The 26726-nt window shown below is 37.4% G+C and overlaps 1 protein-coding gene across 4 annotated transcripts in view; it reads left to right on the top strand.

Moving 5' to 3' along the window:
- The window catches only part of MTMR2 (myotubularin related protein 2), a 109101-nt gene that overhangs the window by 39001 nt on the left and 43374 nt on the right, over positions 1-26726 (top strand). For all 4 annotated transcript variants that reach the window (XM_010862120.1, XM_010862122.1, XM_010862121.1 and 1 more), the window contains one exon: positions 3171-3276. In XM_010862120.1, coding sequence (XP_010860422.1) covers positions 3171-3276 — 106 coding nt within the window. The remainder of the gene's footprint in view (positions 1-3170; positions 3277-26726) is intronic.

The raw sequence follows: 26726 nt of genomic DNA, 5'->3' as shown, positions 1-26726 counted from the left end.
AAATTTCATGGACCAAAATTGTGTCACATTCTCTCCTAGACACAAAAGAACCAAAAACAAGCATGTCCTCTTGGGCTCATCGTAACTGTCCTCATGCAGATCAGGAAAGAAAGGACTGTGTATACATATGGAGTAGGCAGCAAACAATATTTGTCAGAGTACTGTGCCTAAATTTTTATTGTTTTCCTTGTTATTTTATGTTTAGTGTTATTTTAATTAATCCTAAATTGGTACAGAAAAAAAGAAATCATTCTCAGCCTATCAATTTCTCTTTCCTTACACTATAAAGCTCGAAAATAGAATTCTTATGACTGTTCCCTTGTCATATTATAGTTTCTTGGATACAAAAACAATTAACCACAATTATACTTTGAAATAGTTAAAGGGATGTTTGTAATTGAAAAACATTTTTTTGAAGTGTTCCCAGTGGAATGGCATTTTCATTCATTTAAATGAAGTGATTATTTTGAGGGAGATGATTTTCACATTGTATAAATACATAAAAACGTAGATAGCATGATTTTACACATGGAACATTGTAAAAAACTGTACAAAAAGCTAATACATTCAGGAAAGTAGCAGGATACAAAATCAACATGCAGAAGTCAGTTGTTTCTATATACTAATAATGCGTTTTCCAAAAAAGACATTAAGGAAACAAATTAATAGCAAAAAAAAAAAAAATACAAAGGAATAAAACTATCCAAGGAAGTTAAAGACCTGTATGAAGAAAACTATAAAACAATGATGGAAGAAATTGAAAAAGACACAAATCGATAGAAAGTTATCCTGTGTTAATGAATTGGTAAAATTAATCTTGTTAAAATGTCATTGCTGCCTAAAGTGATTTACAGATTCAATGCATGCTACATAAAAATTCTAATGACATTTTACACAGATAGAAAAAACAATCTTGAAGTCAGTATGGAACCATGAAAAACCCAAAATGGCTAATGCAGTCTTGAGCACAAAGAACAGAGCTGGAGGGATCACACTTCCTAACCTCAAGCTGTATTGCAAGGCTGTGGTTATCAAAACAGTGGACAGCAGAACAGATTGGTAGAACTACACATGTATACAGTCAATCTACCTTTGAAAACAGCACCAGGAATGAACAGTGGGGAAATGATAGACTCTTCAATGACTAGTGTTGGTGAAAATGGATATGCATATGCACAAGGGTGAAATTGGACCCTTATAATACATCACACACAGAAATCAACCAAAGTGGATTAAGCATTTAAAAGTAAGACCTGAATCTGTAAAACTCCCGGAGGAAAACATTGGGGAAAAGTTCTTTGGTACTGGTCTTGAGAATGGTTTCTCGGATTTGCCACCGTTACAGGGCAGGTAACAAAAGCAAAAACAAACTATTAGGACTACATCAAAGTGACCGACAGAGTGAGAGAAAATGTTTTCAAATCCTATCTGATAAGGGGGAAAAACTTGTCTGATCAAAAGGGACAGATTTTCAGATATAAATTATGTCTGGGTACCTAATATATAGCATAGTGACTGTAGTTTAATAATATTGTATACTTGAAATTGCCAAGATGGTAGATCTCAAATTGTCTCACCACAAAAAGAAAAGTAACTGTGTGAGGTTATGGTGTCTCAGTTAGCTTTATTGTGGTGATCATTTCATAGTGAATACATATATCAGAATATCATGTTGTATACCTAAAATATATACAGTATTTTTAGTATCCAAACCTCAATAAAAATGAACTGGCAGTTATTTGAGGGGAGATGATTTTCACATTGTAAACATAATTTATAGTCGCTACATGCAGGTATTATGGTGGACAAATTTTAAAACAAAAATGTGCTTTCTAAATATCACAACCTCAAGGTGGATTATTCCATCAGAATCTTGACTTTTTGTGTGAAGTAGGCTTTTAATATGTTGGGAGTGAAGCTTTAGAAAAATGTATTTCTTAGTCAGAACTTTAAGTTTCAGTTCAAAATGTTTGAGATTTTCCTACCATTGATTTTTCTTCCTTAAATAATTTAAGTTTCTTCTACTGATAAAAGGAAATGATGTAAATCATACAGTTTGTGGCATTGGTTTATTGTCACTGTATTTTTTAATTTAATAAACATAATACACATTAACTATATACAAAGGCACTGAAGTAGATTTTATAGAAAATAAAGACACAGTCGTCCTTCTTGGGACTTTGAAATTTTAATTGGTGAGACAACATTTACATACTTGAGACCAATGAACAGTAAAAGGCAGTATGTGATCAGGTATCCAAAGTTCTATAAGAATTTAAGAGAATAAAAGTATCGAGTGTGATTACTTAGTGTAATGGAAAAAATGGATATTTAACATAGGATATTTAACATATTTAACATATTTAAATTGTGTGTTAAAAACACACAATTTGGTTGTGGGGGAAAGTTACAAGGTACAAGGACAGGCTTGTCTTTCCATCATTATCTTTTCCCCTTCTGCTCATCTGGCCCTGCCAAACTATTTGTAGTTTCTCAAGTGTTCTACGCTCTTTGATAATTCTATACTTTTAGTGTTTTTTGTTTGTTTTTGGAATTCCCTTGCTTGTTTGTCAGCCTGGCGATTTCCTATCTTTCAAGCCTCAGTTCAGATATCACCTGCTCTGTGATGTCTTCCCTGAACTTTCCTGGGTAGAGTTAGGTACTTTCTTTTCCTTTTTCCGGATTCATAATCATGGTGCTTCTCTGTCTCTCTGCTCTCTGTCCACCTAGGGGGTGTATGTATGTGTATAGTTAGAGTTATCACATTGCACTATTTATCTGTCTCTTCAACAAGCTTGTGAGCTTTATGAACGTGATAGCTTTGCCCTATTTATCTCCAAATCATAGTGCCTGGTGTAATGGTTTTTTGCACATTGGCCTGATAATTGAGTGATTAATTGGGTGGTTAGATAAAAAGAAAGAATTAACCTGGAGTGTACTCATAAATACTGGGGAAGCCTGTCTAGAGGGAATGTGGATGGTAAGACTACTTAGCCCTATTCTTGGGAATAGAGCTTGCAATTTACCAGTATTTAGAGATAAGATTGAATAGGCAATATTGGACTGGTTGGCAGTAGAAGTTTTAATAAACAGTGGGGTTACAGTTAATAAAATTTCTGAATTTTTAACACGCCCATTTTTCAAATGTCCTGTGCTTTTGTATCTTGTAGTGCTTCCACTTCTCATTCAGAGAATTCAGTGCATACAAAATCAGCTTCTGTTGTCTCATCGGATTCCATATCAACTTCTGCAGAGAACTTTTCTCCTGATTTGAGGGTATGTATACTGTTCCTGAGTCCTAGTGAAGTATTTGCTATCAGCTGTTTGTGGCCACACTATCAATATAACTTTTAACTAATTAGGCAGGAGACATTGATGGAGCATTCTCAAAGACCTGAATCTGTATGTAATATCCTAGAACAGGCTATTCTTACTTATCCATAAAAAAGAAAAAAAAATGTGTTTCATTTCTGAATTTGATGTCTTCTAAGTTCTTTGCCAAAAGGTAATTAATGAATTCTGTAGTGGTATAAAAGATTTTCATGAATACTCCCATAATGCTTTACTCCCAGTCATAACTAATATTTATTGAGTGCCTACCGTGTGCCAAATGTTGTTCTAAATACTTTAGTGAAATATCTCTTAAAATACTTCCACCAATTCTGTAAGGTAGAAATTATTATTACCATCATTCTACAGATGCCAGTAACTCATAGAGAGATTAAATAACATGTCCAAGGTCTCATAGCTAATAAATCTTATTGTCAGTATTCCTGCTCATGTAGTCCAGTTCTGGAGCTAAGTCACTTAAATACTGTGCTGTTTGCTGCATATCTTATTGTAGTTTATAAGTCAGTCAGTTCAGTCACTCAGTCGTGACCAACTCTTTGCGACCCCATGAACCGCAGCACTCCAGGCCTCCCTGTGCATCACCAACTCCTGGAGTTTACCCAAACCCATGTCCATCAAGTCCGTGATGCCATCCAACCATCTTATCCTCTGTTGTCCCTTTCTCCTCCTGCCCTCAATCTTTCCCAGCATCAGGGTCCTTTCCAATGAATCAGCTCTTCGCATGAGGTGGCCAAAGTATTGGAGTTTCAGCTTCAATATCAGTCCTTCCAAAGAACACCCAGGACTGATCTCCTTTAGGATGGACTGGTTGGATCTCCTTGCAGTCCAAGGGATTCTCAAGAGTCTTCTCCAACACCACAGTTGCATTAAGGACCTCTGGGCCTCTTGATAATTTTGAAGTTTTTTGGCCTACTTCTGATCAGCTTTTATTAGTTAAAAACTATCATTTTAAACCTCATGTGACTGATAAAGAACTCATATTAGGAAGGGGAGAAATACTGCTTTTATTTCTAGCCAATACTTAAATTATTGTTATATTCTACCTGCTGTTTCTTGCCTAAAATATGTTAAACCATTTGTGTGTTCCTGTGAGAATTAGTTTGTTTAAATTCCTTATGGTTACATTAAATTTGGTTAAATTCCTAGGCACACATGTGAAATGCAGTACATTGTAGGAAGCTGAAAGAAGGCCTTCATTGTCAGCTTCTCTGCATACAGACCCCCTTTATTTCCTCAGGATGTTGTATGTACGTAGGAGTGGTTTACATTGGGGAAAGTAGGGGTCAAGGCAGAAGGAGAAAGGGATGACAGAGGATGAGATGGTTGGAGGGCATCACTGACTCAATGGACATGGGTTTGGGTGAACTCCGGGAGTTGGTGATAGACAGGGAGGCTTGGCGTGCTGCAGTCCATGGGGTCTTAAAGAGTCATATGTGACTGAGTGACTGAACTGAACTGAATGTTAAACTATATGTTAAATATTTTGATTTCTTATTTTGAGTAAAGTTTTAATTTTAGAACAGGTTTAGATATACAGAAAAATTGCAAAGATACTACAGGGTTCCCATATATGTGACATCCAGTTTCCCCTGTTATTAATATCTTATAATACATTAGTATGGTATGTTTGTTAAAATTAATGAACCAATGTTGATACATTATTATTAAATAAAGTCAATGCTGTATTCTGATATCCTGAGTTTTTATCTAACGGCCTTCTTTGTGTTCCATGGTCCGTATCACAGTGTATTTGGTAGCTGTGTCTCATTAGGCACTTCTTGGCTGTGATTTCAGACTTTCTTTTTGATGAGACTTACTTTCTTTTCTTTCTTTCTGGCACTAGTGGTAAAGAACCTGCCTGCCGATGCAGGACAGGTAAGGGACATGGATTTGATCCCTGGGTCAGGAAGATCCCCTGGAGGAGGGCATGGCAACCCATTCCAGCCAGCATTCTTGCCTGGAGAATCCTATGGACAGAGGAGCCTGGTGGGCTACAGTCCATGGGGTTGCACAGGGAACGTGATTGAAGCGATTTAGCACACAGCGCACATGCGCGGTTAGATACTTTGTAGAATGTTTGATGCTTTACCCTTAATTAGACTGGGGCTATGTGTTAGACCACAGATATGAAGAACCATTTCATCACGTCATATCAGAGGTGGTGCGTACTGTCAACATAGTTTGTACTGTCCGTGTTGACCTTAATCTCTTGGTTCAGGTAGTGATAGGTTCTGTCACTGTAAAGTACTCTTTTTTTCCCCGCTTCCTGCCCTTACAGTATACTCTTTGAAAGGAAGTAACTATGCACAGTCCATGCTTAAGGAGCCCAGATAGAGTGGAACACTTTTTATTTCTTTTGCATGAGAGATTTGTCTCTTCTGCCTCATTTATTGAGTTATGCAATTATTTATTTATTTCAGTGTAGACTCATGGATGTTTATTTTATGTATATTACAACGCAGTATTACTTTGTTGCTAAACTTGTTTCAGTTTCAAATTGGGAGTTCTTTCAGTCAGATCTTGTGTCCCTTTGACACACTCCCATTATGGTGTTTTTTTGTTGTTTTTGTCTGTTTTTTGTTTATAGTCACTTTCCTTACTTTTTGTCACTGTAAGATGCTCCGCGCTCATCCTGATGCTTCCCGCCTCAGGCCTGAAATCATCATCCGTTTCTCAGGGGGCCAGTTTTCTTTTATTGGAAAATGGCATTTGAAAGCTAGATCTGGGCACCAGGCGTGCTCACTTTCTTTTTCTTCCCTCTCTCCTCCCCTCCCCCCTCTTTTTCATTCTTTCTGTTTAAGATTTATTTATTTATTTATTTATTGGCTGTGGTGGATCTCCATTGCTGTACATGGGCTTTCTCTAGTTTTGGCGAGCGGGGGCTGCTTTTCCTTACAGGGGCTTCTCTTGTTGGGGTGCACAGGCGCGGCATGAGAGCTTCAGTAGCTGCGATGCCTGGGCTCAGTGGTGTGGCTCATGGGCTTAGTTGCTCCGTGGCATGGGGACCCTTCCCGTACCAGGGATGGAACCGGTGTCCCTTGCATTGCAAGCTTGGATTCCTGGAGAAGCCCGTCTTTCTTTCTTTTAACAAAAAAAGGTAACACAGCACTTTTTTTCTCCTTCTAAAGCATAAGATCATTTGCGTACATCCTATTTGGAAATAATGAGAATCGTGATCACGTATGCAAGTTTGTCTGGAGTAGTCTTATTTTATGCTATTGTCTCTTCAGGTTTAACAGTAGACACAAAAATGTCCTGAGTTATTGACTCTCTTAGCACTAGGATACTAAAGGAATCTGTTAAATTTATACATCAGCTCCATGAGTTTGGGATTGTCCCCATTAGTGCCTTAATTAGTTCAGTATCTTTCACAACTTAGTGGGGCCCTGAGATAATTTTCATTAGAAAAATGAAGAGAGTTGTTAAATGTTATAGCAAGGAGTGTTAAATGTTATATTAAGGAGAAGATCATTTTGGACACCAAAGGTTAACGGTACTTACCATGGTAGGGTGCCTGAACGGCAGAGAAAAAAAGGAAATTAATATTTTTAGGCTGATTGTTTTCATGTTCCTTCATTTTAAAACATGCCTTTGATAATTAGATATACTCTTTACTTGAATCACAGTCTTTTTATTTAGTTGTGGGAAGGAGATGAATGAGGAGCATCTAATATCATTTAAGAAATGAAGCCTGATGTCAAATGTATATGTAGGGTGGAAGGAAGGATGTGCTTCTCATAACTGAAAAAAATCCAGTGTGTTACCTGGATAAATATTTATACAAGCTTTGTCTCATCACAACAATCCTGTGAGACAGATATCAGTATCCTGTTTGACAGAGGGGCAGCCTGATACTCAGGACAGCTGAGTTACATGATGTGCTTAAAGACACAAAGCTCGGTGTTGCCATTTTATTTGGTCTTGGGTTGGTCATATTCCTGTACAGCATGTTACCCAGAGAGACTGTGCTCCCGTGATTTTGCTGCTGAGTTTTTTCAAATGTGAGGTGTCTGTTAGTCACTCAGTCGTGCCCAACTCTCTGTGACCCCGTGTATGGTAGCCCACCAGGCTCCTCTGTCCACGGAATCCTCTAGGCAAGAATACTGGAGTGCATTGCCATTCCTTCTCCAGGGAATGTGAAGTGAGAAGTTCTTAATTCAAAGAAGTATCTTTAAGACATTTTTTGAGGTAGAAGTAGCAGTTTTCAGCATTCCTTAATAAATGAGAATTGCTTTTCTCCTTAATTCTAAAAGAGGGTTTTTTCTAATAAAATCTGATTTCTCCCTTTTCTCAGTTTCGTTAGTTGTTGATATTTTGCTTTTAGTATATATACCTTTAGCTGTAAAATGGTAGTACTCTAGTTAATTATAGGTGGAACTCACTGCAGACAGCTATGTGTTTTTCTGTCACTGATCACATTTCGGCTTTGCTTGTAAGATGAGGGGCTTGGCCTGCAAATCGTCATTCACAGATGATGTGAAGTTGGTTAACCTCTGGGTTTTGAGTTCTCCGTACAGTGTCACTTTATCTCTGCTCTGAGCCTCAGCATTTTATAAGCTCCATTAATAACAGCTTTTAAATAGAAGTAGAAAGAACACAATGCGTTTAAAAGCTAATACATTTTCATTAAAAATATTAAATCAGATTGTATAGGTTTTCTGCTACAAGTACTATGAAGTGACTCTTTCTTCAAAGGATAGTGTTGTAATAGAGGAACACCTGTGAAAGCTTCTGTTAAGAATTTCCTATTCAAACAAGGTTGTTTGCTCCCGCATCAGTAAAGCAGAATCGAAAATCATCAGGGATAAGGGGTATTTACTCAGGTAGAATTCCGTTTGTGTTACTCTTTCACCTTGTAAGCATAGTTTGTTCTGGAAAAAGTCATATACAGATTTAATCCAGTAGATGTGTTTCTGAAAAGCTGAGCACAGTCTCAAGCTTGGTAAATTGAATCATGCTTCCTCAGTGATAATAATTGTAGTGTTTTCTGTTTGCTTTGTTTTTCACTTTGGCACTCGGCCTATTGAATTTCATTTAAAAACTTAAAATTGTTTCATATAAAAATTTTCATGATCAAATTATTTTAAACTAAGTTTTCCGTTTTAAAAAGCAAGCTTTCTTTAATACAACTATGTTCTTACTAAGAACATAGTTTTAGAGTTTGACAGTAGAATTAAGAACCTAGGAAACTTGTGTTTGGTTGATTTATTTGTTCACCAAAGACTAAAATCTCATGAAATACAGAACTTTAAAATTCAAATGCACAGCTCTGTTTATTTATAGAATGTAATTTATATGGCCTTGGGCTTTAATTAAAGCGTATTCCTTAAATGGTGGTGATTAAAAGATAAGTTAAAAGTCAGGCTGTGCAGTATTCCCTTTCCTTTTTTGATGCCTTTGATATGGCACTTACAATGATGTTTGTCTGCAATTCAAAATCAAATTGTATTGATACTGTGTTCTGTGTTTTTTATCCCATTATTTTAGAAGTCCTCAGACATATGATCAGAATACGTGTATGTATTTATATAGTTTATATATGTGTGTATTTGAGATAAAAGTTGTAGTATTTTGGGTTTTGTTTATAACCATCTTTCCTTATCTTGAAATATTTAATGGGCTTAAATCAAGCAAATGTGATTATCCATTCAAAATTTGTGTTACATTATTAATATTTCTTTATGAACCAAAGGTTGGAGAAGGCAATGGCACCCCACTCCAGTACTCTTGTCTGGAAAATCCCATGGACGGAGGAGCCTGGTAGGTAGGCTGCAGTCCATGGGGTCGCTAAGAGTCGGACATGACTGAGTGACTTCGCTTTCACTTTTCACTTTCATGCACTGGAGAAGGAAATGGCAACCCACTCCAGTGTTCTTGCCTGGAGAATCCCAGGGACGGGGGAGCCTGGTGGGCTGCCGTCTGTGGGGTGGCACAGAGTCGGATACAACTGAAGCGACTTAGCAGCATGAACCAAAGGTCACAGATAATTGGATTATTTCTTCTAGAGTACATATGTGAATGTAGTATTGACACATTCTGTAAGTATGCAGGTCTAGTCAGAATGAGTTAAGGCTCATAGAGCAGATGTTAGGTAAATGTAGAACAGTTTCTGTTATACATAGTTATTTTAATAGCCCGAGCAAAAATTGATTGAAGATAGCCCTTATTTGTGATTAACACCACCACCCCTCATACCAATGTTACCTCTTAGCAGCCTACAAATTGAAAAGAACAACTTAGGCAAATAAAGGACATCCACTAAAAACTCCATTATATGCCTCATCCTTAATGGAAGTACGTTAGAAGCCATTTCCTTTAAACTTAGAAACATGATGCTGGTTTCTGTCACTACTTCCAACATTATGCTAGAAGTCCTAGCCAGTAAAATAAGAAAAGGATAAATAGTATAAGGGATGAAAAGAAGCAAAACTTTCATTATTTATTGATGATTGTTGATATAGAAGATTTAAGAAAAATCTATTATGTACACTTCTGGCACTGATGCTGGATATAAGATAATTTAACAAAAAAAATCATACTTCTATACCTCAGCAAAAATGTTTAGATAGTGTGATTTTAAAACTATTCTAGTCACAAGAGCAACAAAATTACATCACTTGTCTAATAAAAGATATGTAACAACTTCATGGAGAAAATTATAAAACTTTATTAAAGAGCCTAAAACTATCTCAAATATATGAGTAGACAGAAAGGCTTGGGAATGTCAAATATTTTCAATATATCAGTTAACTCAGTGTCATTTCAAACAAAATTCAAGTTTATCCTGTGGAACTTGGCAAGCTGATCCTAAAATTTATATGGAAAAATAAAATGTCAAGATTACTAATAAGAAAAATGAAGCAGGAGGATTCATTTAGTTGAGTATAAAGCTAAAGTAATTAGTACAGAAATAGATGAATGAAAAATAACAAAGTTCAAGAACAGATATTTATAGGAACTCTGTATTGGAGTTGGTATAATAGATCATTGGGGGAGGAATCAGCCATATCAGCCATATGGTTAGCCATACTGGAGAAGAATAATTGAATTCTTAATTCAAACACAAAAATTGAATTCTTTAGACTTAACATTGAAAAATCGAAAATTTAAAATATCATGTCTTTATAACATGTCAGGAGAGAATGTTAAAATAAGACCCAAAGTATTAACCTTAAAAGAAAAGCTATAGAAGGCCCCCCTAGTGGTTCAGTGGTTAGGCATCCGCCTTGCAGTGCAGGGGACTCGAGTTTGGTCTCTGGTCTGGGAACTGAGATCTCACATGCCGCAACTCAGCCTGTGCGCCCCCGCCGCCGAGCCCATGCGCCGGCACTGGAGAGTCTGTGAGCCGCGATCCCGAATGCTGCAACTAAGACCCAATGCAGCCAAATAAATACATATTTTTAAAAAGATATAAAAAATAAATTTTAAAAGTTTTGTTTATAAAAAATAAAACAAAAAATTTTATTGTGCTAAAATGGTAATGAACTTTTCCTATTTGATTGCTGTTCATCTTACCTCTATCAAATTAAGCTCTGCAAAGGCAGGAGCCTTGGTTATTTCTCTAGTATGTAGAATAGTGCCTGAATCAATGTGACTTAAAATCTATTTCACACATGTGGCCAGTTGCAACCTAAAGCTCCTTGGGATGCTGGAACATTCATCCTCCCATTTGCTATATTTAATTGTGGTGGAAAAGGTTGAGGAGCATTCCTAATTGACTGAAATTTGAAACCACCTGTTGGCTACATCTGGGAAACTAAAGAAGAAAATTTTGTGTTTTATTCATGGTTCCCAATGAAATCTATGCATTTAATGGCAACCCACTCCAATATTCTTGCCTGGAAAGTCCCGTGGACAGAGAAGCCTGGTGGGCTACAGTCCATGGGGTCACGGCTTAAAAACTAAATAGGATTCACTAACTCACTGCACTCTCTTGAAATTTCCTGAGTGGGGAGAAAGTATCCAGTAAGACCTGGCCTCAGCCAGCGTGAAGGTTAGAATCATGTAGTGGAAAAGGAGATAAGCAAATCAGTGATTATTGTGTGACAGGTACTATCGCAAAGGTATACCTTGGAAGCAGAAAGGGCAGAACATTGTAAAACAGTTTATAAATAAATAAAGTTCTACTACATTTAAACATAAAGTATTTGGAGGGTATTTACAAAAAATAAGAATTTAAAGAAAAATAAACTTTCTGGAAAGAAAAAGAGAATATACTATAAGATCTATACAGATAAGAATGTATCTGTTGTCCTTTCTTGTATCCTTAGAGCTTAGTATTTGGAATGTGGAAGGTACCCAGGAAAAGTGTTTTTGACTAAATCAGTTGAAGAGAATGAGAAATATTCAGTTATTTTCTTTTTTAACACAATGTCATTATCTTCTGAAGAATGCTCGTTTCCCTTTACTTTCCATCCTCAGTAGTCCCCTAGTTCTTATGTCTGGTAGACTTGTTGTCTACTGAAGCTAATGCACCGTCACAAAGCTCCTTTCCTTTGACATCACTTTCCATGTGTGATACCCCGGTTTAAAAATTCTTCAAGGGATCCTTGTTTCTTACAGTGGTGAGTGCAGACTTCTGAGCCTTGTGTTCAGGGTTCTTTGTGTTTGGTCCCATCACAGCTGTCACACTGCATCTCCCACTGTCCCCAAGTATGACCCCACCTTTGTTGATAGGGATTCTTCAGATAGTCTCTCACCTGTTACGCAAAATGTGCTCATCTCACGTCCTTTCATGCTCACTTGCTCACATATCTGGAGTGTACTCTGCTCTTCAGTGAAGCAAATGATGCTCAGTCTGTTAATCACAGACTCCCTGCCACCTCTGTGCCTTCTAGCCCATTATGATCTTTATTTTCTGATAGAAGATACTTAGATAAGTCAGAGAGATAGCAATGGTGAAAAGACTTTACAGAAATTATATGAGGTGAATTTGGAAGACACAGGCAGTCACTAATGTGTGCCTCCTTCATGGAAATCCCCTTGAAAATGTTTATGGTTGTCTCATTTCCATGCTTAATAAAGAAAAGACTTCGGACCATACCCTTATGATTTCCATTTTACTGAAACTTTTCTCTCCAGAGTTACCATTGGCTCTCCTTTCTAAAAGTTTGTATCTTTTATAATAACCTTGAGAGTTTTTTTTTTAATTATAAAAGCAATACAATGTAATAATAATTTGTGGGAAATAGAAACAGGATTAAGGGAAAAATAAAAATCACCAGTGCTTCTACTCTCACCATTACTCTTTGGTACACAAAAGAATCTTCCTTAAAAGTTCCTTAAAAGTATTTGATACCGCCCCCCCCCCCAAATCTTCCTTTAAAGTTCCTATGTAGAACTTTTGAGTATCGGAGTAAAAGCTCTTCAACTCTACTGACCATAAGTTTATGATATCAGCAGTTGGCTAAGTTATGAGTAGAGTCTTGACTATTATACTGTTCAATGGTCTGTAGCCTATTTATTGGGTTTGTAATTATTTTGATGTGATTTGCAGATTATATTACATATAATATTAATGGCATTAAGGCTTAAAAGAATAAAAACTTTAAATGTGTTAAAAGTTTCAGTAAAAACAGCCAAATTATAATAGAAATATATGTAGAAATTATTAAAAAATTAGGAAGTGTGGAAAAACTGATGAACATAAAAGTATATTTAATACAGTCATGATGCAGCAGGGATAATAATGACTGTATTCAGTAGATGGGAAAGAAATAAGGAAAACTCTGCCTAGAGGATATTTAATTAGGTGGTGGTTGTTCAGTCGCCTAATCGTGTCCGACTCTTTGTGACCCTATGGACTGCAGAATCAGCATAGACAAGTAGAAAGTGAGAAACTGCAGGGGCTTCCCAGTCTTAGGTGGGTCTTCATAGTTTTGTGAGATTTACCAGTAGGAGCCCTACCAGGTTCTTACAGTGAAGGCTTAGAAAAATTCTCTTTTGATACTGGCAGAGGGAGAGGAAAAACAGCTATTTTGAAAATGTCCAGAACATTCTGTTTTTCTTAAACCTGCCCTAAAAAGAACCTGTTTTGCTAGCCTAGCCTGTGAGTTTTGTCAGAGCCTAACTGATCTGGGGGAAGGGAGATGCCCAGTTCCAACCTCCTCTAACCTTCCCCATGGGTGAAGAGAAATACAAACTGCAGCACCCTCTGGCCAGCCTGTCCTATGTGGGTGGAGGTGGGACAGAGTGAAAGTGTTAGTCCCTCAGTTGTGTCCGACTCTTGATGACCCCGGGAACGGTAACCAGCTAGACTCTTCAGTCCGCGGAATTTTCCAGGCAAGAATACAAGAGTGGCTTGCCATTTCCTCCTCCAGGGATCAAACCCGGGTCTTCTGCATTGCAGGCAAATTTTTTTTCACCGTCTGAGCCACAAGGAAAGAAGCACTTGTAAATGTCACAGTCTTTATAAAAGGCAGAGGACTAAGAGATTGAGACACAGGACTATGGGACATTTCTCCTCCCGCCTCCACACCTCACCACCACTCTGCTGCTGCTGCTAAGTCACTTCAGTCGTGTCCGACTCTGTGTGACCCCACAGACAACAGCCCACTAGGCTCCCCCATCCCTGGGATTCTCCAGGCAAGAACACACCACCACTCTAGGAGCCTGTTTATCTCAGCTCTTCTTACCTGGTGCATTATGTTCAACTTTTAACAAAAAATTACAAGGCATACTAAAAACCAAAATTAATATGTAAGAATTAACAATTTTATATTTCTATTATAAAATAGATCAACAAAAGAAATTTATATTTCTATTATAGAAATACTTAAAAATCTCAGGGAGGGAAGGAGCCTATTTGTAGCAAAAATTAAAAACATAAAATACCTAAGAATAAACTTAAGGTATAAGAAGAAACTATATGAAGAAGCTTTAAAACTCTGCTGAGTAATATTAAAGTATACTTAACTAAATGTAAAGTCATACCTTGATTTTTGATAGAAAGGCTCACTATTGTTCAGATTTTAATTCTTGCTTATTCTGTAAATAATACAGTTGATTTGACAAACTGATTCTCAGATTTATAATGGCAAAACTCTGGAAGCAGTAGAAGTGTTTTTTGGTTGAGGGGATGGTTAAATAAATCAATTATTTACATGTTTACAATTCAATACTATATAGTATTTGGAAAGAAGAAATAGATCTTCACGTGTGGACATGAAGATGTGGTTAAGATTGGTTAAAAAATTAAGGACAGAAGAGTATGTTTAAGTTTATGATTGTTGGGAATTGTCAGGGGAGGGCTAGAAGAAGCTATGATACATAAACAGGTGGTATTAATTAGAGATAAAGTAGAATGGAAACAAGAAGACATGTTTGGAGGTGGTTTGAACAGTTCCAAGTAAAAATGAATAAAGGGCATCACTAGGGTAATGACAATGCAGAGAAAAGAACAGGTCTGAAAAAATATTTATGTGGACATAATGTGTTAAAGCTGCCTGAGTGTTTCAGATTGAGGGAAAGAAGCCAAAAATTATGACTCCAGGTTTCAAAAGTGAAGAAAAGTGCAAGTGTTAGTCAGTCGGTCATGTCCAAGTCTTTGTGACCCCGTGGACTGAATGTGTGGCCGCCAGGCTCCTCTGTCCGTGGAATTCTCCAGGCAAGAATTCGGGAGTGGGGAGCCACGCCCTTCTCCAGGATTGAAACCCGGTGGTGATTTACGGGTTTACTTCTTTCTGTCTGACTGTCCCTCCTTTGTGTACTTTGTTGTTCCTCTCTCCTCCTCTGGACAAGGTGACCCTAATATGTCCTTCATCACTTGCTCCCCGCCAAGTCCCACTCCTCTGCTGTTCCTTTTTCATGCCTTCAGCTTTCATGTCTTTGCTTCTGGTTGTGTTCTCTTTCTCAACCTCTGACCCATCGTATCACTTGCTGTACAGTTACAGTAGGATGCTTTTATGTCATGATCATAGTCTTAGCACAGTCATACATCTGTTCAGATCAGCTGCTGCTGTGAGGGGTATGTATGTCACCTTGGAAAAGTTGCTTAACTTCTGTAAGGGTCAATTATTACCTCCTTTATAAATGGGAATAAAATGCTACTTCTCTTTCAAGGTATTATGAGCACTAAATGAATAATCCTCTACAAGCAGTGCATTAACCAGGCCAGTTCAGGTGGTGGTTTCTGTGTATTAGGTGAAATGAAAGTAATGAGATGTCTCCCTAGCTGTCTACATCTGTCTTGTTTGTGGTAGAAATTGTTACAAGCCGTCCTTTATTGGAAAGAACTGTTCTTTATCCTTAGTTTATATCCTTCTAACTTTCTGCTTTTAAAAGTCTCCTTTCTTTTATGAAATGATATTGCTAATAGATGGTAGTTGTTTGGGTTAGTGTTCTCAGTTATGAAAAAAAAATAGTTGCAGCCCTACATTATTCCCTCTCCAACCTGCACAGTTTTTTAAAATGTATATCTTGTATTAGTATGCTGCATTTGTTATAATTGATGAACCAATATTGACACATAATATTAATTATGGTTTACATGAGGGTTCACTCTTGGGTTGTATATTCTCTGGGTTTCAACAAATGTATAATGACATGTTTCTCCTGTTACTGTGTCAGGAAAAGTTGTTTCACTTCCCTGAGAGCACTCTTTACCCCATCTCCCTGTCCCTCCCCTGTCTCCCTGAACCTCTGGCTACCACTGATCTTCTCCCTGTCTCCATAGTTTTGCCTTTTCCAGAATGTCACATAGTTGCAATCATCCAGTACATAGCCAGATTGGCTTCTTAGCAATATGCCTTTATGATTCTTCCGTGTCTTTTCAGGGCTTGATAGCTCATTTCTTCTCATCACTAACTAATCTTCCTTTGAATTGATATACCACAGTTAGTTTATCCATTTACTTACTGGAGGACTTTTCAGTTGCTTCCAAGTTTTAACAGTTACAGAATACCTTGCATTTTAAGATTTAAACTTGAAAATTTTTCTTCATATGAGGTGTATTCATTCCTAGGGTTACTGTAACAGAATATGCAAACTGGGTGGCTTAAAACAATAGAATTTTTTTCTCTCACAGTTCTGGAGTATGTATAAGAAAGATGTATATATATATATATTTGTATATAGATCTTCATCTTTAGCTCTTAGAGCTCCTAAAACTTGTCTTATCACTTCTAAGTGATAAGAGCCAAAGAAGCATCTTTGGTTATAATACTTGGCTTTTTAGTCTCTGGTTCCAGAGTGATAAAAGTAAAGAGCATCTTTTGTTATTCATAATACACCCTCTTGGGTCACACCTGAGTTTATGTTAATGAATAACTCTTGGAAAGCCCCTAAGGATGGGGCCTGGTTATCATGGGAACCCACCCTTGATTACTTTTGGAACTTTCAGCCTCTTCCATCTCCGGGGAGGGGAAAGAGGCTGGAGGTTGAGTTGATCACTAATGGCCATAATTCAGTCGATCTAGTAATGAAGCCTCCATAAAGATACCCTGACTGAGGGATTTAGAGATCTTCCAGATTGGTGCACACTTTAAGGGTATGGAAATTTCAAGGTGTGGAAATCCCACACAGCCTTATACCACATGCTGGTATCTAAGTGCTGTTCTTCATACAAATCTGGCAAATGTAGGTGAGATGTTTCCCTGAGTGTTGTGAGCCATTTTAGTAAATTACTGAACTGAAGAAGAGCTTGTGGGAAACTTTGATATATGAATGGTTGGCCAGAATTCAGATGACAGTCTAGGGTTTGAGATTGGTGCTTGAAGTGTAGGGGCCATCTTGTGGGACTAAGCCCTTACAGTGTGCGACCTGCACTAACCACTGGTGACAGTGTAGTAACTGAGTTGTAGGATACCCAGGTGGTATCCGCCAGGAACTGGAGATTTCCTTGGTATGGAAAAACCTGCATATCTAGTGTCAGAAGTGTTGAGAGAGAGGATAGAAAAAAAAATTTTTTTTTTTTTGACCGTTTAGGAGGCTTGTAATCTGAAATCAAGGTATTGGGAGGGTGGTTACTTCTGAGGGCTCAGAGGTTCTCAGAGCCCTCACAGTCTGTTCCATACCTCTTTTCTAGCTGCTGGGGAAGACCCATGATTCTTGGTATTCCTTGGCTTGTAGATCCATCACACTAATCTCTGCCTCCATCTTCACATGACGTTATCCGTGTGTCTCTATTTTCATAGGGATGGCGTCCTACATAGACGGCGGTCATACTGGATTAGGGGTCCACCCTGTCCGGTATATCCTCGTTGAACTAACTGCATCTGCACTGACCATATTTCCAAATGAGGCCATGTTCCCAGGTGCCATCAGTTAGTACCTCTCCCTATCTTTAAATAACCTGTAGCATGAAGTGATGCTTTCCAGCCTGCTCCTGTGTGCACTCTCCCTTTTTTTGTCATTGTTGAATCATTGATGATGATGTAATATTATCCAGCTCTTACTAATTGTGGTTTCAGCTGAAAACCAAATTTTCCTTGGCAGTGTTATAAAAAAGGGCTTCCTTGTGCTTGAATTTGGATGTATTTTCAAATACATAACCAATAAGATACATCCCAGATGCTGGTGTGTGGCTCTACCCTGCTCAGATTGGTTTTTATGGTTCATTTGCATACTTTGTGGTTTGTCAAGTATAAAAATAACAAGTGAAATTGATGTAAAATGATTTTTTTCTTAGAATTAGCCAATGAAGGAGATTTCTTCTTCTTCTTATTTAGTTTTAGTACATAAAGAAACTGTAGAATCTAGTTTATAACTTCTACAGACTCATTTTCCCCTTTTAGGTGGTTATAATTTACTGTTTTGCAGATTTCAGAAAGAATTCTTTTCCTGTTTTTCTGTTATCTTACATTCCATGTGAAAACTGACCCCTAAGCTTGCCAATTTCCAGATCATCATTATAGACAAGGTTTCTGAATTTCCTTTATGATAGTTTCCTAATCAGAGAGGAGAGAAAGGGAGGTTGGTTAGAGTCTCATGGAAAGTTACTGAGCACTCTGAAAATAGTTTGATAAAAAGGCCATGGAAGAAAATGGGGAAGAAACATGCTTGGACATAGGACAAAAGTGAATTCTGTTTTAGGAATAAAAAAAGTTATAAATTTCAATCTATGTGGGTGTTTTTGTTTGTTTGTTTGTTTCCACGAGCAAGATTTTAATGTGTTCAATAGACTTTCCTTGAAAAGGGTTACATATTGTATTAACTGCTATTAAAGAGCAGATTTGATATAATCTTTATTGATAGTGGAAGACAGAGGAACCTGATGTGCTACAGTCTGTGGGGTTGCAGAGTCAGACACAGTTTAGCCACTGAACAACAGCATCATCTGTTGATATAGCCAGAGCTCCTGAGTCAAGTCAGCATCTAATGCAGCTGACTGTGAACAGATTGGCTAGCCAATTAGTGGTTCAGTAGGAGAACACATCTTATGTATTCCAGAGTGTGTCTCCTGAGGGGAATGTGTGTCTTCCTCTCATACCTGAGTGTTACATAACTTTCTCTCTGCTGAAGATATCTGCATGTGAGTGCTGACACACCTAATCAGTCTGGCTTTGCTGTCTTAGTTTCTCTACTCTCATTTGAGGAAGGTAGGACCCTTGTATTTTTGAATTCTTTGTTTTTACCGTAACTCCTTTTTCATTTAATCTGTGTTGCCTTTTTCATTACTGACATATCTGAAATGCAGTTCTCTTCAAGTAAAAATCATCATGTATGACAAAATAATTGTTTGCATTTGTTTTATAAACCTAGGGTCAAATTTGATCACTTCTTCCAACAGTTTATCTCTTATTCCTCTTTATTTCTCTTATCATGGACTAATTTAGAATTTTGGTGTTTCTCTCCTAGATTGTTATCTTCTCATCTTTATCATATCAGTTTTGTGCACCTCTTTGACCATGCCATTTACCTCTGTCAGAGACCTGCAATGGTTTTCCTTTAGATGACTGGTTAAGTTTAATATTCTTACTCTCCTCCCTCCATGTATTTTATTATAAAAATTTCCAAACACATTACTGAGTTATATGAATTCTCTGTGCTGCTAAGTCCCTTCAGTCGTGTCCAACTCTGTGCGACCCCATAGACGGCAGCCCACCAGGCTCTGCTGTCCCTGGGATTCTCCAGGCAAGAACACTGGAGTGGGTTGCCATTTCCTTCTCCAATGCATGAAAGTGAAAAGTGAAAGTGAAGTCGCTCAGTCGTGTCCGACTCTTAGCGACTCCATGGACTGCAGCCCACCAGGCTCCTCCATCTGTGGGATTTTCCAAGCAAGAGTACTGGAGTGGGGTGCCATTGCCTTCTCCAATGAATTCTCTGTATGTTGAATATTAACCTCTTACCAATTAATGTGATATGCAAATATTTTCTCGTTTGGTAGGTTGTCTTTTATTTTGTTGATGGTTTCCCTTGTTGTGCAGAAGTCCTTAGTTTGATATAGTCCCACTTGTTTATTTTTTCTTTTGTTGCCTTTGTGTGTGTGTGTGTCAAATCCAAAAAAAATTGCAAAGACTGATGTCACTGATGTCAAGGAGCTTGTCCTCTACATTTTCTTCTGGGAATTTTTTGCTTTCAGGTCTTAAATTCAAGCCTTTAATTCCTTTTGGGTTGATTCTTGTGTTTGGTGTAAGATAAGAACTTCCTGATGTTCAAGCTGGTTTTAGAAAAGGCAGAGGAACCAGAGATCAAATTGCCAACATCCGCTGGATCATGGAAAAAGCAAGAGAGTTCCAGAAAAACATCTATTTCTGCTTAATTGACTATGCCAAAGCCTTTGTGTGGATCACAATAAACTGTGGAAAATTCTGAAAGAGATGGGAATACCAGACCACCTGACCTGCCTCTTAAGAAATCTGTATGCAGATCAGGAAGCAACAGTTAGAACTGGACATGGAACAACAGACTGGTTCCAAATAGGAAAAGGAGTACGTCAAGGCTGTATATTGTCACCCTGTTTATTTAACTTATATGCAGAGTACATCATGAGAAACGCTGGACTGGAAGAAGCACAAGCTGGAATCAAGATTGCCGGGAGAAATAACAATAATCTCAGATATGCAGATGACACCACCCTTATGGCAGAAAGTGGAGAGGAACTCAAAAGCCTGTTGATGAAAGTGAAAGTGGAGAGTGAAAAAGTTGGCTTAAAGCTCAACATTCAGAAAACGAAGATCATGGCATCCGGTCCCATCACTTCATGGCAAATAAATGGGGAAATAGTGGAAACAGTGTCAGCCTTTATTTTTGGGGGCTCCAAAATCACTGCAGATGGTGACTGCAGCCATGAAATTAAAAGACACTTACTCCTTGGAAGGAAAGTTATGACCAACCTAGATAGCATATTCAAAAGCAGAGACATGACTGCCAGCAAAGGTCCGTCTAGTCAAGGCTATGGTTTTTCCTGTGGTCATGTATGGATGTGAGAGTTGGTCTGTGAAGAAAACTGAGTGCTGAAGAATTGATGCTTTTAAACTGTGGTGTTGGAGAAGACTCTTGAGAGTCCCTTGGACTGCAAGGAGATCCAAGCAGTCCATTCTGAAGGAGATCAGCCCTGGGATTTCTTTGGAAGGAATGATGCTAAAGCTGAAACTCCAGTACTTTGGCCACCTCATGCGAAGAGTTGACTCATTGGAAAAGACTCTGATGCTGGGAGGGATTGGGGACAGGAGGAGAAGGGGATGAGAGGATGAGATGGCTGGATGACATCACTGACTCGATGGACATGAGTCTGAGTAAACTCCAGGAGTTTTGATGGACAGGGAGGCCTGGCGTGCTGCGATTCATGGGGTCGCAGAGTCGGACACGACTGAGTGACTGAACTGAACTGAACTGAAGAGCCCAATTTCACTCTTTTGCATTTGACTATCCAGTTTTCTCAGCACTATTTATTAAAGAGACTGTCCTTCCTCGTTGTATATTCTTGGCAACTTTGTGGTAAATTAATTGACCATATATTAGTGGGTTTATTTGTGTGCTGTCTATCCCATTCTATTGATCCATGTATTTTTCTAATGACAATACCATACTGCTTTGATTACTATAGCTTTGTAATATAGTTTGAAACCAGGAAGTATGATGCCTCCACCTGTGTTCTTTCTCCAGATTTCTTTGGCTGTTCAAGATCTTTTGTGGTTTCATACAAAAGATCTATTTCTGTTGAAAAATGTCAGTGGAATTTTGATAGGGATTGTATTGAGCTTTTTATTTTAATGTCAAAATTTACCTCTTTTTATATTGTATATTCATGAAGAAATTATACTAGCTCTAGTTGTTTTTAATAGTCTTTTCCTTTAAACTATATAATATGTTTAAAATTAAGTGGTTAATGTACCCATCCTATTACAGAATTTGAGTTTTCTGAATCTCACTGTATATTTACCTTTATCAGTGAGTTGTACATTTTCATATGTTTTCATGTTACTATTAGTGTCTTTTCATTTCAACTTGAACTCTTTTCAGCCTTTTTTTTTTGTAAGTCACATCTAATAGTGATGGTTTTATATGACAGACCTAACTTATTCATCTGGGAAAGTTTTTATTTCTTCTTCATTTCTGAAGGATACCTTTGTTGGATAGAGTATTCTTAGCTGGTAGTTTCTTTCTCTGAATAAAAGAAATGTGGAATATCATTCATTCCACTCTCTTCACCTGTAAGGTTTCTTCTTGGAGATCTGCTGATGGCCTAATGGGGCTTCCTTTGTAGGTTACAGTCTGTCTTACTGGTATTAGGATTTTCTGTTTGTCTTTGGTTTTCGCAAGTTTCATTATAATGTGTCTTAGAGATAATGGGGGGAATCTGTTAGCTTCATGAACTTGGATGTGCAGCCTTCTCTCCAGGTTTGGGAAATTCTCAGCCATTATTTTTTTTTTTAAATGAGCTATATTACCCCTTTCCTTTCTGTTCTCCTTCTGGAACTCTAATGGTTCTGCTGTTTATTCTTGATGGTGTCCTATAGATCATGTGGACCCTTTTTATTCTTTTTCATTCTTTTTTCTTTGTTCTTCTCTGACAGTTATTTCAAAGTTCTGTCCTCTAACCATGGATTCCGTCTTCTGCCTGTTCTGTTCTGCTGTTGATGCTTTCTCTTACATTCCTCATTTCATTCATTGAATTCTTTAGCTCCAGAATCTGTGTTTAGTTCTTTTAATGATTTGTCTCTGTTTATTTCTCATTTTGATCATGTATTTTTTTTCAGGTTTTGTAACATTGTCTCTTTATATTCTTGTAGTTCATTGAGTTTCCTCGAGATGGCTCTGTTGAATTCTTCATGGGATAAATCACGTTTCTCTGTGTCTTTGCCTTAAGTTGCTGGAGGATGATTATGATCTTTTGGAGTGTCAGGGTTCCCTTATTCTTCATGTCCCTTGTCGTTTTACACTGCTGTTTTGGCACTTGAAGTAACAGTTAACCTCCTCTAATCTTTACTAGCTGAGAGATACTTTTTGTTGGTCTGGTTTGTGTTCTTGGGAAGGGTGATACTGGCAAAGGTCTTTCTACCCACTCTAATGTTCAAACTTGTATTTTTCTTGTTGTTCTTCTGATGGGAGTGCTGGAACTTCTTTAGAAACCTGAACTTCCATAAAGGCTTTCTCATATGTGGGTATCTGTCCAAGTCCGTGTTTTCCAGGTACTGCAGCTAAGGGGGGTTAGAGTCAGTTCACAGGCTCCTGCTGGCTCCACATCCTGTACAGGTTCTTTGTGCTTGTTACACGTTGCGCAGGTGGATGAGGCTCCTTCTAGGTCCTCAGCGTATGGTGCTGGGTTCCATAGCTCCCATGAGGCACTTTTGTTCATTGTTAGATGCCAAATTTTAGAGGTTAAAGGGCAACAAAAACAAGAGACGTCTTATGCTACCATGATGCTAACCCTCTTGCTGCTTTCGGTAGCAGCAACGGTAAGTTGCTTGCTATTGTGTAGCTAAGTCTTGGAGTTTAATAGTTTGAGAGTTAAATATATGGTTCCCATTATGACATCCTATCTCAAATATTAATCCTTGTGTATTTTATAGCAGAGGAATAAAGCACCATGTGAATAAGCCATTGTGACAAGAGACAGTGCAAATTTATGTTGATGCTTCTGTTAAGTGAATAAGTGTTTCTTACATTTTAATAGCACCTTGTAAGTCCCTTTATGATACAGTGATCTCGTTTCATATTCACAAACTTGTAAGGTGGATATTAATATTACCTTAATAATATAAATGGTGAAACTAAGACTCAGAGTTGTATGGTGGCAGTAAATGTTTTTTGGTTTTCTTTTTTTGTGTGTGTGTTTTTTTGATGGCAGGGTAGTTAGGATGTAAAACTTGTCTTTGCTGGATACCAGAAATTTATTATATATATTTTAAATTTCATTCCCCATTTTCAGCTTAATTACTGCCTCAAGTAATTTCTTTGTCTTTTTTTCAAAAGCAGGACACATGCGCTATGTTTTTGTTGACTTGGCATATCTGAGAATGACTTCTGTATTAGAGTGATCACAGACTTTTCCTTTAAGAATCCAATAACATTTTCTTATTGTTTTCTGGGATAGTTTTACAGAGAAACCTGAAGATAGCTGGGTTTTGCTTTTGTATGTAAATTCTCTTTTAAAAAAATTTTGTCTTTGTAGCCATGGTTTGTCTTTACATTGCAGTTCAAAAAGTTTTGCTAAGATGCACCCATATATGTCTCTGTTCACTGATTTTTTAAAATTTGGAATACAGTAAACTAGTCTGATCAGCAAACATAGAATATCTTTATTCAATTTCAGAGACATGTTCTTCAGTTACATGCTGGATTATTACTTTTAACTAGTTTTAATTTTTTCCTTTAAGGAATAGAATTATTTTATTGGTTATCATCTTCCCTCATGGTATTTATGTCTGTTCTTCTCTACAGATTCTTAGAGGACTTTCCATGTTTGCCCTCTACATAAATGCTGCTTTCTGAATAATTCATTCAATTCTTTATTAATACCAGCACAGGTTTTATTTCTATTACATTAAAATTTTTTGTAAGCAGTTCCTTATTTTACCCATTTCTCTTCGTTTCTGTCTCTCCTTTCTGTTCCTGTTTCCTGGGGGTATGGCTCATTTACTTTTAGGTATGCAGATAGCTTACAGATTGCTTCTACTAATGCTTATAGAAATTATTTTCAGAAGACTGCTATTTTTTTTTTTTTTTTGAGCTTCAAGCTGATACTTCTTGTCAAATAGTCTTTTTTTCTAGGCTCCCCCTCCGCTTTTTTTCCTTTGGTTTTGTTACGGATAGATTTGTTCAGAGTCAGTGTTTGCCAGTAAACAAAGTGTCTGGATTGCCCGTGGCCTGCCTTGTTCAGTTGTTTGAGTTTCTTTTTATGCCAGTATCTTGAGCTCTAAGTAAGTTGTTCCTGTAAAACCTCCAGTGTATACCTGGTATTAAAAAGTCTGTCATCTGGTGCAGATTCTCCAAACAGTGCTGTCCCTCTTGCTTCTCTTCATTGTCTTGCTCTCTGACGTTCTAGTCAGAGTATGAGAGAGACTACAGTTCTTGACGTGTACTACTGACATGCATTTCTCTGTGTCTTTTCTCACCTTGCAAAGCTTTACTTACGAAGATTATACCTCGTCACACACTCTGCCAGAACTGCCTTTGTCTCCACGCCTGTCTGCAGTGCACATATTTTCTGGGGATTGTAGCTTCCTACTGAATGCAGAAATATAGAAAGAGAGGAAATCATGGGGAACAACACTAACAACTACGAGAAGTAAACCTGTGCAGTAGAGAACTAGTGTCCAGCTTTGTAAGTGACATGAACGTTGTATTTCCAAATCAAGTGGTACAGATGGGCACAGAATAAAGTATCTTCCCTTTATATGATCTGTCACATGTGTTTGATTTTTTCAGTATACTGTGTGTTAGTTATTATTTGTATCTTTTGTTTTCATACTTAGTAGAAATTCTTACCAGATTCTGACAGTCTTGTTAGTCTAAATATTTTGCTATTATTATTGATGGAAAATACTTGTTAAGTATATTTTTGTGTCAACTCTGATATAAATACTTTGTGTATTAACTCATTTAATTTATAACAACCCTTTTGTGGAGTACTGTGATTATGACCATTTTATAGGTGGGGAAAATGAGGCATAAAGAAATTGAACACCTTGTCTAAGAGTACTTAGATAGCATGTAGCATAGTTAGAATTTGAAGCCAAGAAGTTTGTATATATTTTCATTGTGCAAGTTTTCATCCTGATTTTGTGTATCTTCATAGGCCCACCCTCTCTCCTTCCTTCCCTCCTTATCTCTCTTCCTTTTTGCTTACATTTCTTTTATGACTACATAAAAGATTATATCAGGAGCTAGCAATGAGATACCATTAAAAATGTGACCTTTTTTTGAGTTCTAGAATGCAGAATATTAAAAAAGTATATATGTGTGTATATATTTTAGTTCTTTAGGTATTGCCTTATGAAATAAATTATTAAATTTTCAAAAGTGAATTTGTTCAGCTTGCACATGTATTAAACAGAAGTAATTTGTTCATTGTAGTTCTTCCTTTATTGACCTTGGTGAGTGTTGGGCTGTAGCAGTAATGTTTAACCCTTTTGTCTCAACCTCCCTAAGTGCACAACTTAAACTTGGGAATGACTTGATTATCAGTAAGAATTAGATTCATTGGATTAATGCTGCTTAATTCAGGCACCACAAGACTGATGGCTGTTGAGCACTGGAAATATGGCTGGTCTGGTTGAAATGTGCTAGAAGTATAAAACATACTCTGGATGTTGAAGGCTTAGTATGAATAGAAGAATATAAAGTATCTTTTGCTTAAAAATACTTACTGTATCTTGAAGTGATTGTTTTTGAGTTGTTGGATTAAGTAAAATATATTATTAAAACCAATTTTGACTTTCTTTTTACCTTTTTACGGTTAAAGGATAGTTAAAAATGATGTGTGTACCTCGTACTTTATTTTTGTTGGGAATTCAAAAATGTGTGCACTATGGTGCCTCCCCCAGAGTCTTGGAGGGAGGAAAGCAGACAGCAGTTGGAGTGGTGGGTAAGTGCCGGAGAGGGGCTCGCGCCTGCAGACCTCTGACCTAGTTTCCATGGCCTGCGGAAGGTGGCCTTTCATGCAGTTGTAGTACCTTGTGTTTTCTTCCCTTTTACCTTCTTTTGAGGACTCTCAGTCTACTTTTTGGATGGAGTGAAATAAAAGTCAAATGCTATATAACAAAAAAAAATTGAGAATCTTTTTTATAGTTGTTTTGGTTCTCAGTCTAATGAAACAAATCAAGGTTGAAGTAGAAGGTCTGAGTCTGCTCATAGAGACCACTGCTTGCCCACCTTCTACGAAATTGACTTTGACAATCAAATGGCTAGTAGTGCCTCTTGCTCAGTATGGAACACAGATCGGTTTGAGATCTCTTGACTTCAAACATTAAGCGGTTGGATGTATGGAACTG

The sequence above is a fragment of the Bison bison genome, unplaced genomic scaffold (assembly GCF_000754665.1).
Source record: "Bison bison bison isolate TAMUID 2011002044 unplaced genomic scaffold, Bison_UMD1.0 scf7180017864478, whole genome shotgun sequence".
Lineage (NCBI taxonomy): Eukaryota > Metazoa > Chordata > Mammalia > Artiodactyla > Bovidae > Bison > Bison bison.
This window is presented reverse-complemented; position numbering and strand designations above follow the sequence as displayed.